We start from the raw sequence: 16,115 nt of genomic DNA, 5'->3' as shown, positions 1-16,115 counted from the left end.
TTTCTCCAGAAACTTGTCCAATCCCCTTTTAAAGGCGTCTAGGCTAGACGACAGCACCACATGCTGTGGCAAGGAGTTCCACAGACCGACCACACGCTGAGTAAAAAAATATTTTCTTTTGTCTGTCCTAACCCGCCCAACACTCAATTTTAGTGGATGTCCCCTGGTTCTGGTATTATGTGAGAGTGTAAAGAGCATCTCCCTATCCACTCTGTCCATCCCCTGCATAATTTTGTATGTCTCAATCATGTCCCCCCTCAGGCGTCTCTTTTCTAGGCTGAAGAGGCCCAAACGCCATAGCCTTTCCTCATAAGGAAGGTGCCCCAGCCCCGTAATCATCTTAGTCACTCTCTTTTGCACCTTTTCCATTTCCACTATGTCTTTTTTGAGATGCGGCGACCAGAATTGGACACAATACTCCAGGTGTGGCCTTACCATAGATTTGTACAACGGCATTATAATACTAGCCGTTTTATTCTCAATACCCTTCCTAATGATCCCAAGCATAGAATTGGCCTTCTTCACCGCCACCGCACATTGGGTCGACACTTTCATCGACCTGTCCACCACCACCCCAAGATCTCTCTCCTGATCTGTCACAGACACTCAGAACCCATCAGCCTATATCTAAAGTTTTGATTTTTTGCCCCAATGTGCATGACTTTACACTTACTGACATTGAAGCGCATCTGCCATTTTGCTGCCCATTCTGCCAGTCTGGAGAGATCCTTCTGGAGCTCCTCACAATCACTTCTGGTCTTTACCATTCGGAAAAGTTTGGTGTCGTCTGCAAACTTAGCCACTTCACTGCTCAACCCTGTCTCCAGGTCATTTATGAAGAGGTTGAAAAGCACCGGTCCCAGGACAGATCCTTGGGGCACACCGCTTTTCACCTCTCTCCATTGTGAAAATTGCCCATTGACACCCACTCTCTGCTTCCTGGCCTCCAACCAGTTCTCAATCCATGAGAGGACCTGTCCTCTAATTCCCTGACTGTGGAGTTTTTTCAGTAGCCTTTGGTGAGGGACCGTGTCAAACGCCTTCTGAAAGTCCAGATATATAATGTCCACGGGTTCTCCCTCATCCACATGCCTGTTGACCTTTTCAAAGAATTCTATAAGGTTCGTGAGGCAAGACCTACCCTTACAGAAGCCATGCTGACTCTCCCTCAGCAAGGCCTGTTCGTCTATGTGTTTTGAGATCCTATCTTTGATGAGGCATTCCACCATCTTACCCGGTATGGATGTTAGGCTGACCGGACTATAATTTCCTGGGTTCCCCCTCTTTCCCTTTTTAAAAATAGGCGTGACATTTGCTATCCTCCAATCTTCTGGCACCATGGCCGTTTTGAGGGACAAGTTGCATACCTTAGTCAAGAGATCAGCAACTTCATTCTTCAATTCCTTAATAACTCTTGGGTGGATGCCATCAGGGCCCGATGACTTATTGATCTTTAATTTATCAATGAGGTCTGAAACATCTTCTCTTTTAACTTCTATCTGACTTAACTCCTTGGTCAGGAGGGGCCGTTCGGGCAGCGGTATCTGCCCGAGATCTTCTGCCGTGAAGACAGATGCAAAGAACTCATTTAATTTCTCTGCCATCTCTAAGTCTCCTTTTATCTCCCCTTTCCCTCCCTCACCATCCAGAGGGCCAACCGCTTCTCTGGCGGGTTTCCTGCTTCTAACATATTTGAAGAAGCTTTTATTATTCCCCTTAATGTTGCCGGCCATGCGTTCCTCATAGTCTCGCTTGGCCTCCCGTATCACCTTCTTACATTTCTTTTGCCACTGTTTATGTTCCATTTTATTCTCCTCATTAGGGCAAGACTTCCATTTACGGAACGAAGCTTCCTTGCCCTTCACAGCCTCTCTAACTTGGCTGGTTAGCCATGCGGGCACCCTCCTGGATTTAGTGGAACCCTTCTTTCTTTGCGGTATACACCTCTGCTGGGCCTCTGTTACTGTTGTTTTAAGCAGCCTCCATGCACTCTGGAGAGATTGGACTCTTTTTACCCTCCCTTTCAACCTCCTTCTAACCAGCCTCCTCATTTGGGGGAAGTCCGCCCGTCAGAAGTCAGGGGTTTTTGTGAGAGATTTGCCTGGTATTCTTCCCCCAACGTGCACATCAAAACGGATCGCAGCATGATCACTGTTCCCCAATGGCTCAGTAACGTTTACATCTCTAACCAGGTCCTGCGTACTGCACAATATTAAATCCAGAGTCACCTGTCCTCTGGTGGGCTCCGTGACTAGCTGATCTAAGCCACAGTCATTTAGCACGTCAAGAAATTCGGTTTCCTTATCGTGACCAGAACACAAATTGACCCAGTCAATATGAGGATAATTGAAGTCCCCGCCCATGATTACAACCCTGTCCCTCCTTGTCACCTCCCTGATCTGTTTCCTCATTTCAAGGTCCCCATCCGATTTCTGGTCTGGAGGACGATAGCACGCCCCCAGTATTACATCGCTGCACAAGCCTGGTAATTTAACCCACAGAGATTCTACGGTGGAGTCGGCCCTTGTTCTCTTGCCCGTCGGCTCGCACCTCTGGCTCTGCCTCTGTGAGGGAAATTACCTGGCCACAGGTGGAGAAGGGAGAGCAATTAGTTCCCCTGGCAACAGCAGGTCCCAGCAATCCTGCTGCCAGCTGCTTGCCCCTGTGCAGTGGCTTGTAATGGAGTCTCTTCCTCTTCCTTCTCCCAGCCTCTGGCTCTACCTCTGTGAGGGAAATTACCTGGCCACACTTGGAGAAGGGAGAGTCCAACAGTCTATGGACTCAGTGGACATTCTATGTTGGACTATGGCTAAGGACTGTGAACCCAATCCTGTGGGCTCTCAGCGCCGGAACCGAGCTGCAGTGCCAGCACTGGGTGTTGCACGTCTGCGGCATCAGATGAGGAGGGGCTGCTGGCACTGGACCAGGGGGCGAGACCAGTGGAGCTCTGCTCTGCCGTATCCTATTCTTTGTGTTGGGCTGCAAATCCTGACATGGAGGCTCTCGAATCAAAATAGCCATCACAGACTTGAGAACCCCATTGTGACCTCAGTGGTGCCACTGGATACAGTGGTAGCTATTTGGTGCCGCTGAACCTGTTGGACTTGCTGGGGATAGGATTGGGCTGTGTAACTGTATGTAGTATGTGTTTATTTTGCTTTATAATATTAATTTTTTGTTTTTAAATGTAGCAAGAGTTGGCCCATCAGTACCTCGACAAGACAGACCTGTCCGAGAAGGCACAAGAGTTGCCTCTATTGAAACTGGTCTGGCAGCTGCAGCTGCTAAATTATCTCAACAGGTAAGTTTATCAAACAGAGGCTGCCTGACTGCATAGTTTGTATCCTGTGCATAGCATGTATCTTGTGTAGCAATCTTTAGATCCTTAGAAGATGCTTACCAGATGCTTCCTTACCAGATGCTTACTGTCTGCAGGTGCTCTGTCCTGGAGTTCACAGGCTCCTATCCACAGGTGAAGAGCTGTGAAAATGCTTCTTTTTAGAAACACAGGGGTTTTTATTTGTCCACTTATTGATTAGACTCTGACTATAGACACTCTGACTATAGAGACTCCTGCTTTTGTTACTCCTGAAATAGTGTCCAGGAAAGGGGAAGAAAAGGAAAAAAAGTAATCAAGAATTACTTTTTAAAGCACACTTGGATTTATAAGGACTCTGATTAGACTCATGAAATCATATTTCACTTGAAGGACACTTTTCAGCTGACATCAGTGGAGTCAAGATTTCACCTGCTTGAAAAATTGTCCAGATAGGCTGCAGAAGGTATTGTTAAAATTACTTGCTTAGGAAAGTAGCCAGCACTGAAAGAATGCACATGCCCTTCGCAAACATCTTCACTCTCATTTGGAAAGCAGCTCTCACCCCAAAAGTATTTAGCTGCAGTTTCAACTGCTTCACGTTCACAGCAGCGTGGAGATGAAAGCAGACTCCAAGCATAACGCTCAAATGTTTAAAAAAACCTAGCAAGTCCATGAACTGGAAGTGGCTTCTGGTCACGTCAGAGAGGAAATCTGATAAAGTGGGGAAGCCCGTGGAGTGCACCGCAGGTCTGGCACAGCCTCCAGAGGGCCCACTGCGGTCCGAAAGTGAGGCTGTACCATGCCAGGCCCCCCTGCTCATTCCAGCATCCATGGATTTTGGGATCCATGGGTGATCCTGGATCTCCATGGATTCCAAGGGTCCACTGAACTGTTTTTCAACAAAGCAAAGTTTGCAAAGTGGTTTGCATAGCAAATTAATGAAAAAATAGTTCCCTATGCTAAATGGGCTCACAATTTTTTTTTTTAAAAGTCACAAAAGGGACAGCTCCAAATAGCTACTGGGAGGGACTCTATAGTGGGACAAGTAGGGTTAACTGTTATCCCCTTTCAAAATATAAGTCAATCTGTACTTTCCACAACAGTGAAATGGTAGGTTTTCTTTTTGTTTTTTAAAATAGCAATGAAATCATGGTATGTTAGTGGGGGTTCTTCAGGACTCCTCCCATCATGGTTCCGATCTCAATCAGTTTCCCTACCTGGTGCACTTGTTTATGAAAAAAAGCTTTCACAGGCTTTTAAAAATATAAAATGGCATGTGTGTGTGGGGGGGGGGGGGAGGTACAATCGGTATCACAACCATGGCATAAGAGCATAAGGTAGGGGTATAAATTTTAAATTAAACTAATGGATACATAACATATTCTCTGTACATGCCATTTTCTCTGAATACAGTGTCATGGAACAGCTATAGAATAGTGCCCTTCAGCTAAGTTCTGAATCTGTGACCTATTCTAGTGCTGAGACAGAGCAATACAACTCTTTGTATTCAAGTTTCCATGGGTCACATTTGGGGCAGCATGCATAGCTTGAGTGAAGGGAAGACTTCCATTCTCAAACCTCATCATAAACCTTAGTCACATCTGCTAATGAAATGGTTTGGGTCCTTGGGTTGTTTTAATACTAGTGAATTAGCCCTTTTCTTACACCGTCTCTTTAGGTCCATGCTACAAAGCAATTCTTTTTTTCTTTTTCTTTTTGGGGGGGTGGCGTCACTAGGTTTTCTATTATCCTGTGTGCGAGGCCAACTTGTCAACTCCCATGATGAACCTCCTCCCGTGCAGTGGGCGGGACAGTGCCCCAGGCAGTGGGTGTGGTGATGTACTGTTGCCCAGCCCCCGCTGGGTTTTTGGCTATAACTTTTGGTAGACTAGAGGTATTTCAACATGGTTTGTTTCATTGCAATCTGCATGAAACTATGCATTGAATGATATTTAACATGATGGTATTATTCTAAAATACCAAGATTAAAAAAAATTTTTGGCCAGTAGTGGTGTCACCCCCCCCTTGTGCATGGCACCCTGTGTGACCCACACCCCCTGCACTTTCCTGGTGACACCACTGGGGGGAAGGGAGCTTGTAGCTTTTGCAATTTTGAAATGTTTACCTGATTCAGAGACAGCAAATTGTATCAGTGCAGTTCAATGGCCATGCTTCTGAGGCTAATCAGTGGTATTATTGGTTCACAGGAGGAGCAAAAGGGCAAAAAGAAAAAGAACACCAAAAAGAAATTATCACCCAACAACACAAATAAGCTCCCTCCAGAAGGCAGCTCTCCTGAACCGAAGCTAGAGTCCCACAGCAGTAGTCTAGCAGACCATGAATATACAGCTGGTGCAAGCACATTTGGGGTTGCCCAGGTCAACAGAGGTTCTCAGCCCATGGCTCCAGGAGTTTTCCTCACACAAAGGAGGCCCTCATCATCATCACAGAACAATGCAGCTGCCAAAGGTAACAGGTATACATTTGTATTAGAAATGACAAAGATTTGTTTAGTCAACAACATCAGTCACTGGGAAGAGCAGAATTGTTTCACTGGAATTTTTTTTCTCCAGTTCTTTTGGGGAAGCTCACTTCATATCTAAAACTGTCAGTTCAGACCCCCTTAAGCCATCTTTTACTGTGCATCTGGTTACAGAATCCAAAATAAGAAGAAACTGCTGAATCTCTCACTTTTCGCTGTTTTGATTCAGTCTCGTGAGATAAATCACTTCAGGCCAAAATAAAGCCCAGTTGCTTACTAGATGCAGTTTAATATAGTTGAATTAAAATGGATGTTTCGTGCATCTCTTTAAAGAGTGCTCTGTTATCTAACAGTGTCCATCTCCACTGCCAAGGTCCTTCTATATTTTCTAATTCAGGTCTCATTCAGCAGTGGTCTCTGCCAACCTCAGTTTAGAAGTGTATTGGTTGCAGATTCAGCTGTTTTGCAGTTGATCTTGGCTAGGGAATTTTTGATAACTGGTAATTGCCTCTTGTATTGCCTCAATGTCTGCTTCTGTTCCCATGGAGGGTGGGGGAGGTATTAATTGCTGATTTCTTCTCTGTATGTTTGATAGTGCAAAAACACTATTTTGCTATTAAAAAATAATGAAAGGAAATCAGTAAGCTTACCCTCACCTTCTGGGAGCAGAAACTGACACTAGAGCAGTTCAGATAATCTATTCAAGGGGTAATGACTTATCATTCCTCATTGTCCAGGCAGGATCAATGAAAGCCATAAAAAGCCTGAAACTGAAAAGAGGAGATATGAGCACAGGAGCCATTCAATGTTTTATAGCACCTGTCCATGCTAGACAGCAGTGGCATTGCTAAGGGGGGGTGGCCTGGAGGGCAATTGCCATGGTCTCCACATGCCTGTGTGGCTTCCCCACAACTCAGAAGACCTCCCAGACCTGACTTGCCCCAAAACCTGCAATACTGCACACGGTTGCTTAAAGCCCATTCATTTCAATTGGATTTAAAGGAACAGATGGGTGCAAATCAGTGGAATAATATCTTTAACGACCAACTTCCAGCTTTCTTGCTCCTCTGTTGTTGCCCAGAATGCATTGGTATAGACACTATACTGCTTTCAGCCACTAGATGAAGTGAATAATGCAATGTATTGGAATGAAATTATAGTTATTTGGCAGCGCAAAGGTAGAAAACTGGATTTTGGTGCTTTTTTGTTGTTGTTGTTACAAGGCATTTAATGGTGGACCCTTGGTAGGAGTGGCAAGCCAAATCAGTAGATACCATATCAGTGGATACTGAGGTTCCACCTTACTTACCTGCAAAAGTAGTCCTATATAGGATGCTGAATGCTGGCTGGGTACTGCCCTGCAAACACGGGCCAATAAGGCCAATGCCACCTGCAAAGGGACCCCCATATAGGGTATCAAATGCTTGCCAGCTAATGTTAGACCACTATGGGCCAATACAGGTCTTCTTCACTTGCAAACATAGCCCTATATGGGCTGCAGCAGCAGATCAGCTGAGGTTTATGATGGTGTCATCAAATGAGCCACTTATTTCTCAAATGCTATACCACTTGCTGTACTCTGAGGAACTCAGGGAAGTATGCATGGTTCTTTCTCTCCCTTGTCCCTTAAAACAACACTGTGAATTAGGTTCGCCTGAGGGATGACCAGCCAAACTCACCCAGGAAGCATTATGGCTAAGCAGGGGGCTGAACCTAGATCTTTCTGATTTAGCCCAAGCCCATAGCCACTGCCGTCCAGGTTGTCTGGTTCCAAGATTCAAAATATGTCCAAATTTTTCTTTCCAGGAAGGGCTTTCCCCATAAATGACAAGCCAGAAATCATATATAAAGGGGGATTGATAGGGGTTGTGCAACCCGCATAATCAGCTTTCCCTAATTTTTATTTGTTTTATCTTGCAAAATGTAAGAGGTATTCTCCCTCCAGTGAGCAGTTACAAGCAGCCGTGTTTATACTCTTGCAGTGACAGACAGGCAGCCTGTCCCCAAATTTTCCTGATATCATAGCATATAAACCAGGAAGCTTTTATTCACGGATCGCACCCTAGCAATTAAACAGGAGGGAGCAATGGGCAGCACAAACTATATATACATACCTCCCTGCATACCAACATAAAATAATGCTTGTAAGCTTTAAGAATTTTATATGCTTTAAGTATTCACCAATTTGTTATCTAACTATGTATAGCCCAAAAATAAAATCTAAAATTCCCCTTTTAGTTACATATTATATATACCTAATTTGTAATTTAATGTAACTACTCTATATTTTTGTTTTAAAGATCATATATTAAGAGTAAACAGTGGGAGATTAGGAGGTTTTGTCCCTGCAATGATGAATGTTTGTCCTCCAAAGTGGGATGAGGGTGGGGAACAGCACTTCACCCCTGACAGAAGCAAACCCAAAGCAAACAGGAAAGTTCTTAACAAAATAACACAGCCTATGGTCAAGGCACTTGCCAAGAAGCCCAGCTTAAAATACAGAGCCCCAAAGGCAGGGAGGAAGGGAGTGAACTCACCCGGGACACAAAATGGCTGCCAAGCCCTTGAAGGGAGCCATGAAGACAAAGGATGAGCCTGTAAAAAGGCAAAGACCACTGGTAAAGTGGCTGCCATGAAGAACAAAGAGAAAGGAAGAGCCTTTTAAAGGCAAAAGCAGTAAAAAGCCCCTAATAGGCAAAAACACAGCCAGCAATTAACAGAGAAGTGAAGGGGGGAGGCGGAAGAGTGACTAGACAATTGGCTAAAGGACATCAAGGAGGGAGAAGGGGGAGGTGAGGACACCCCACAACAGACAGCAGAAGAGCAAGAACATTCCCCAAAGAGCCCACCAACCCACAGAGGTCTCCCTCACAGCTGCTTAAAGCCCATTCATTTCCTTTGGATTTAAAGCAACAGATGGGTGCAAGATTGCCGTTAATGCAGTCAAGAGTTGGTGATTGTCAGGCAGCAATGCCTGTCAGTGTTGTCACTGTTGCTGTGTCATTTACTTATAATTAAATTTGATTTCGTCATGAGGTGGCACTCCCAAATCTCCTTTGACCCCAGATACCGGATGCCTTAGCTATGCCACTGCTTGGTGCTGCAATTACATTCTGTTATATTTTAAAATTGCCACAAATCAGGTCTGAATAAAACATGAGAAGATAACCCAGGAAACAACAGGCTGCTCCTCTTCCACAGCAAAATGCTCAGTAAAAAGTGAGTGAACAAAGGATGACAATTCCAGAAAGGGCTGATGTGGAAATAACCCAGTTCTCTTCATACATATATTTGCAAAGTAATGTTGCTGGGATCCTAACTGTGCCTCAGTTTCCTGCAGAAACCACAGTAAAAAAACAGGTCAAGCAAGAAACGCTGGTGACATCAATCAGTCACACCTGTTACGTTAGCATAAGTAGAGTTCAACGGTTAAGAAATATACTTCTACATACTATTTTCTTGAATTTTTGAGCAGTGGCACTGTAAATGTTCAGGGTGTACAATGTGGTCAGGCTGATTAGGCTGAGAGATAGTAGCTGATCCAGGTCATCAAGTGAGTTTCATGGCTAAGGGGGAATCCAACCCAAGCCTCTCTGGTTCAAGCTGAAGTCACTGAAAAGCATTGTGTATGAAGTGATAGAAAATTTCAATCTGTGGATCTTGCGTTCAGTCATTTTTGATCTCTGATGACTAGTGGTGGGAGAAAATGGTTTCATTTTTTGCAGATTTTGGTGTTTTTCAGAGTTGCTAGTGCAGAAAGCAATGTTAAGTGTGTTTTATTAAAAATTCACATATTATACATTGTAATCATTTTAAAAGTGAAATAGATAGTTGATATAGATGGTATAGTGTCAGTAGATGCAGCTATAGTCATTAACCATGTACACCCCCATTAAATAATAAATAAAAATCAAATTCAACGGTTTTATTTTTTTGCAGATTTTGGGGTGGTTTTTTTTTTAGTACAAAAATGAGAAATGCAGAAAGCAGTGTTATGTGTTATTATTTTAATGCCATTTTCTCCCACCCAGTAGATGACCCGTTCACACACACAGGAATTAACGGTTAAGAGGATGGGTTGTGACCCAGGAAGTCTCCAACTTGGCCACTCACTAGTTCATGGCTGAGGCCAGCCACTGCTATTTGGTGGCTGAGCCCCCATCTGTAATATGGAGTGCAATCAAAGTATTCATTAAAGCCATTAATGGTCTGTTTGATACGAGATCCTGGTATTACAGTTTTCACACATGGTAAATGCTGTTTTTTTTTCTTTTTGTAACAGCAAAAAGAATGGGAAAATGAAATGATCCATCCCAAAACCAAACAGTTGCATTGCTTGATCTTTCTGTGTCTTGGACTTTTGGTTACTTTATACATCTAGTTTTTTTGTGGCTTAACGTGTACTTTTCTCCCCCCACTTTCAGGGAAACGTACAAAAAAAGGTATGGCCACAGCTAAACAAAGGCTTGGGAAGATTTTGAAAATTCACCGGAATGGAAAACTTCTGCTCTAAAACTTGGCTACTTGGGGACTGTATCAAAGTTCAGACTGTCCTGAGCTGACACTAACTCTTCAACTCTTGAAGGACTTCAGTAGTATTGTGCAACATCTTAGGGACAATACCAGTTAACTTTTTGCCACCACTTTAATAAATTCTTTTTAACTTTCAGCAGTTAAACATGTACAGAATACTGCTATAAATATTTTTTAATATAGATGTCCTTTCTCAAATTGCTGAGAGTGACTAGTTCGCAAAAAGTTAATACTCCAAGACACTGAGGATCATTCCAGTTTTAGGAAAGTATCCCTTTAACTTGTTTATAAGTGAAGAAAAAGCAGTTGCTTTAACAGTATGCACATTAATTTCAGTTACACTTCATGTATCAAAAATGTACCAATTTTAAAGAGGTATCTGGATAAGGGGGAGGAGATCTGAATTTTGAAAATCCTGCAAATTTTGCTCAAATTGACTTGTAGAGAGGGTGGAGATTTCTGCCATTATAACGTGTTGTAATATTTGCAAGAAAAAAATATGCGTTATGGAAAATTTTGGCTGCAATCCTATGCACACTTTTCTGGGACTTATTTCAAAGTATGTAGGCACAGGATTGTGCTGCTAGCTTTTTAAAAGCCCAGCTCATGATAAATATGTGTTTGGTCAATAGAAACATTGATATTGCACTTCAGCACTACTAAAGGCCCTTCCTAAAACCAAGCATTGTCAGACAAACATCAGTGAATGAATTTATTTTTATGTGCAATTCAAGGTGACTTCAAGAACCTTTTGAATCATGAAGTCTGATTCGGTTGGGTTCATGATTTCTGTGTGTACACAGAATGGGAGTTCCTTGAAAATCAGTGGGAGTTTGGCCATTGATTCTGGTTGGTACTGGATTTTAGCTCTTGTGTTTTCATCGATATATTCCAGTCCTCCCCAATTTTCTGATCTGTAAAGCTTATTTTTAGCATCTATTAGTATGCTATGTTCATGTTCATTTCCCCTGCTTTCATCACTTCAAGCCAATGTGTAATAAGAGTAGTCTTGCCTGAATTAAAAAGAAACAAAAAGGAAAAAAAACCTTAACAAAAAAACGCACAAACAGATGCGTACAATTAGAGAAATGTTACAAAATGAATTGGCACCTCAGATGTAAGAGGTGAAAACATTGGATGTGTATGAAGATATTCCACTCTCAGCTGTTCTGTCCAGGGCTTGTTTACATGATCAAGGAAACTTGAAAGTTTGAGGTGTTTTTTTTTGTTAATTTTCACCTATTGTTGGCTCAAGGTTGCAGGTTTGAAATGACACCCCTTTTTAACCAGCAGAGGACATTTTACTAGCACAGAACGAAGGAGAGTAAGGGAAGGGGAAGGAGAAAGGAACAGGGATAAAATCCTGGCACTTGCTCGTGCTGCAGAATCCACTCGCACCCTCCACATTCTGCCTCTTCCCCACCCACTCCCTGCCCTGACACTCCCCCATTCTTTCCCTATGCTGGCTTACCTGCTTTCCCACTGGTATCCAGCTGCAGCAACAGGCCACTGACATTCCTGCCATTCGTGGCACCAGTTCTGAAATGGCTGCTGGTGGCGCACAACATGTGGCCATTTACAGCAGCAGAACTACTGTTGTTTTGCTGTCCTACAGTTAGTATTGAGCTATTAGTCCCTTGCTTATTTTTTGGTGCCAGCTCTGGATCAGCTTGCAGTGACTTTTGAACTCCTGTCAACAGTTCACACCTAAGATCATGACCACACGATTGTTTCCTTAGCCTGAGATGAAAGAAAAAGCCATTGGTTAACCAGGCTCTCTCTCTCTCTCTCCTTTCAGTTCACTGCCATCTTTGATGAACCCCTAGAACAGTGATTCCCAAACTAGTGGGTCACAACCCACCAGCCAGGGAAAGCCCTGTCTCTGTCCCCTTAAGGGGTGGGGAGAAGGAGTGATGTGATTGTCAGGATCGTGGCACTGTCAGGGAAGAAATGGAAGTTTTAAAACTTACTTTCTGCAGCACTAGCCTCCCAAACTTCAGAATGTCTCAAAATTGTGATTGTGACCCACTTCTGGTTTTACGATGGCAAACTGAAAAGTGGATTGTGATCACGATTTGAGACATTTTGAGGCATGTGGAGCCCTGCGGAGGTATCCACGGGCTCCCCTGCACCCCCCAGGAGGCCAATGCTGCAGAAAGTAAGTTTAAAAAAAACAACACAACTCTTTCTTCACTGGCAATGGCATGATCCTGGCAGTTGCATTGCTGCCTTTCCTCCTCCCATGCAAATACTTAGGCGGTTCCCAACTTCTGAGGAGAAGTTTGGGAACCACTGCCCTAGAACATGTAAACAAATCAAAAATCTAGATGAACTTCGAAGTTGTTGTCTCAGAACAACTGAGAATGTACGCAAGCACTTACCTTCCATCTTATCACCCAACCCCAATGCCATCTTCCTACTTTGGGCCAAGTAATATGTAGGAAGAAAAAGTACCAGAGGGTGCTTAAAAAAAATGTCACATTGGTGCACAAGCTCTTAGAGTTCTTTATGCCTCTGAAATCCATCTGATCACTGAAACGTGGTGGCACAGTGGTTTATATGAGCCTTGATGCTGAGGCCTGCAGCTGCAGCTGTGCTGTTGTGTCACCAATGTACCTGAGGCTTCTGACATTCATATCAAAGCACTTCCTATCAGATCCACTTCTCTGTAGGAACGAGGGCTGCCTGCACCCAGGTGTCCGATAAGAGAAAAGCTAAGCTTATTGACAGTTTAACTGGATACTTGTCATCTTTTAACTCTCTTAGTGTTTGGTGTAGAGTGCATTTCTTTGACATTCAACTTGCTTATCTGCATATAAACACTTGAAGAGATAAATTTGTTTCTCAGGCAATCCCATATTTTCATTTATAGACACATTTCCTAAAGCGTATTTTTTTCATAGAATGTAGCCTGTAAATAGCTTTTTAAATACCTTCTTTTTTTATAAAAGCAAAGTATCTTTAGACATTTCTTTCTATAGAGAACTTCATTAACCTTTATACAAGTTTTTTGCTTAGTATTATCAACAGCTGTATTTTAGGTTCTTGATTCTAAGAGAGAAATTTTTTGTGTCCTTGTTTTATTTTTTGTTTTGTTTCTTTGTTGCTCTTATTTTGGCATTGCCTGAAAAACAAGTAAAACTTTGTGCAGCCTTATAGAGAATCAAATAATAGTCCACAATGATCTATTTAAGACACATTATGAAGAATAATCTTCAACTTTATGATACCAGCTCCTTGTTTCAATTCTTGTATTATGGGGAGGGATACAATTATTTTATTAGCACCTTGTGAAGTGTTTCTGTGTTTTGTGATGATGTAATTTATTAATGTTTGTAGCTTTTTATATTTGTACATTTCTTATGAGCTTTGTTTATATACACATTACCTGGATGTGATGTCCATGAGGAAAAAAAAAACAGCTACAGAAGACAACTGAGGCCTTATTAACTAACCTTTCTATGGTTCTGGTGGGGAGATTGGGTCAGAAAGCTAAGAATTTTAAAAAAAAGTTGGCTGAATAGGGCCCCAGGTATATGCCGAGCAAGTTTTTTTAAGCTTCCCTAGTATACTGTTCTTGTCGAGCATTTATATATTATAATGCAGGCATCATGCTGTTTTTTTTTAATTGTTGTTATTATTATTATTATTATTTTCGCAACATGTACATTTCTAACAAAGTTTATTGTGTTTACAGTGTTTTATTTACTGATTCATATCAAATGCTCTTGTATCAAGTCCATGAAATCTAAGTAAACTTAGATCAAAATTTTAAAAGTAAAATATTACAGGTTTTGTATAGAATTGGTGTTGGTTTGTTTATTTGAAAATTAAGGGCACCTTCAGATGTGTACTTTGAGGTGCCAGGTGCATGTCATTTTTTCCACTTACAGCCTCCTGTTGAATTGCAAAGTTTCATCCACACTGCAATAGATATAGCATGTTATGAGGATGCAGTTGACTGTTCCCTACCCCAATCTTTAATCCCTGTTTCTGGTGTGGTCTGTTGTGTCCGGGCAGGCATGTCTCAAAAGAAGATGGTGATCCTATCAACAATATACAATTGTTGCACTTCTATACCACTGTTTCCAAAATGGCTGAATTTTCTGCACTCATTAGGGAGATGATTTAAGTGTAGGGAACATACATGTGGACAATGGATGGCGACGATGTCATGTGAACCCCTCCTAAAAAGTGGGTGAACAAAGTGGTGGCAATCCCAGACCAAACATCCCATTTGGAAGTGTTCTCAGTCTGTTGTACTACCAGGAATGGCCAACTCCAGCATGGCATGACTTGAGTTGAGTCATGAGTATCCACTTCTTGCGACTCAACTCAAAAACGAGTCATAACTTGAGAGCACTTTCCAAGTTGCCTGGAACGTTTTCGCGACTTGAAAAGACTCAAGTCTCAAGTTGTTCCATTTAAAAATCTAGCCATGGAAAAAAACAGGGCTGCTGCTGGGCTGTGTGTGTGTCGGAGTTCTCTTTAAACGCTCCCCTGTTGCTCCATCCCATCTGTAAACAAGGCGGGAGGGGCTGGGACAATCTGCATGGAAACGGAACTGAAGTGGCAAGAGGGAGGAGGTCACGCACAGCAGCTGTGAGGTTTATCAAGACAATCCAATACTTTGCAGCTCTACTCAGAAGTAGTCTCATTTGCACCAGTTGTTCAATGAGGCTCCCTGCTTCCAAGTAACAACGGAACCATGTATTTGGAAAGCGTGATCACTACGAACCACCTCCTCCCCCTCCCTGGGCTTCTCCAGCCAATCCCAAGGCAAGAACCCCCTTGGACAACGCCTTCTGCCCTACCTCAGCCAAAGAAAATATCAGACCTCCCATTCTTTGTCCAATGATCATTTGTTCTTTCAGAGATGGGCAAGAGAGCCTGCCTCTGCCTACTAGTTGCAAAAGCAAAACATTAACCCTTCCCTGCCTCCTGGCTGGAACTTTACTGCTGCTTACCTGGTCTACATGATAGCCCTATGAGGTTTTTCACACCATGAAAACCATAAGCAAGCACACCCGGACACAGACAGACTTGATGAGTGCCCAGTCAAGGGGCACTTGACTCTAAACGTTATGTCAAGTCTTTTATGTGCATGACTCAAGTGTACACGAGTCAGCAAAAAATATGCATTTTTGTGACTTGGACTCAAGTCACCTGACTTGAGTTCCTGTCCTGGGTACCTACAAGTAATTAAAGAACACTTCATTTTATGTTGCCAGGACAGTATCAGAAAGCAGCATCCTAGGATAGTGGTGCTTCCTTCTGAGTTGACTTGCATAGGATTGTTCTGTTAATGAATCCCAGACTGCGGTGTTCTAGGTCAGTGGTTCTCAAACATTTAGCCCCGGGACCCACTTTCTAGAATGAGAATCTGTCAGGACTCACCAGAAGCGATGTCACGACTGGAAGTGCCATCAAACAGGAAGAGTTTTGACAATTCTAGGCTACAATCCTACCCACACTTACCTGCGAGTAAGTCCCATTTACTTTCATTGTTAAAAGCATATACAGAGTAGCCTGTTAAAAGTACAGATCTGTTACATTTCCAGATCAATGTTACCGTAACACATGCAGTCACATACCATGGTAGCATCAAGTATAATATATTAAAAATAGAATATTGAAATGGATGGGGACCCACCTGAAATTGGCTTGCAGCCCACCTAGTGGGTCCCGAATCACAGTTTGAGAAACACTGCTCTAGTAATCCTGTAAGAAAGGAGAACAGAAATCTCTGACACAAAGAGTGGGCATTGCAGGATCATGTGT

The 16,115-nt window shown here is 42.8% G+C and overlaps 1 protein-coding gene across 1 annotated transcript in view; it reads left to right on the top strand.

Moving 5' to 3' along the window:
• Positions 1-12,916, top strand: part of PHF2 (PHD finger protein 2) — a 144,276-nt gene extending 131,360 nt beyond the window's left edge. Inside the window, exons 20-22 of the mRNA XM_066614139.1 lie at positions 3,192-3,301; positions 5,527-5,788; positions 10,226-12,916. Of these exons, the coding sequence (XP_066470236.1) occupies positions 3,192-3,301; positions 5,527-5,788; positions 10,226-10,314 (461 nt within the window). The 3' untranslated portion in view covers positions 10,315-12,916. The remainder of the gene's footprint in view (positions 1-3,191; positions 3,302-5,526; positions 5,789-10,225) is intronic.
• The last annotated feature ends 3,199 nt before the right edge of the window (positions 12,917-16,115 follow it).

The sequence above is a fragment of the Tiliqua scincoides genome, chromosome 2 (assembly GCF_035046505.1).
Source record: "Tiliqua scincoides isolate rTilSci1 chromosome 2, rTilSci1.hap2, whole genome shotgun sequence".
NCBI lineage: Eukaryota > Metazoa > Chordata > Lepidosauria > Squamata > Scincidae > Tiliqua > Tiliqua scincoides.
Note: the sequence above shows the minus strand (reverse complement) of the source record. Positions and strands in the feature narration are given on the sequence as shown.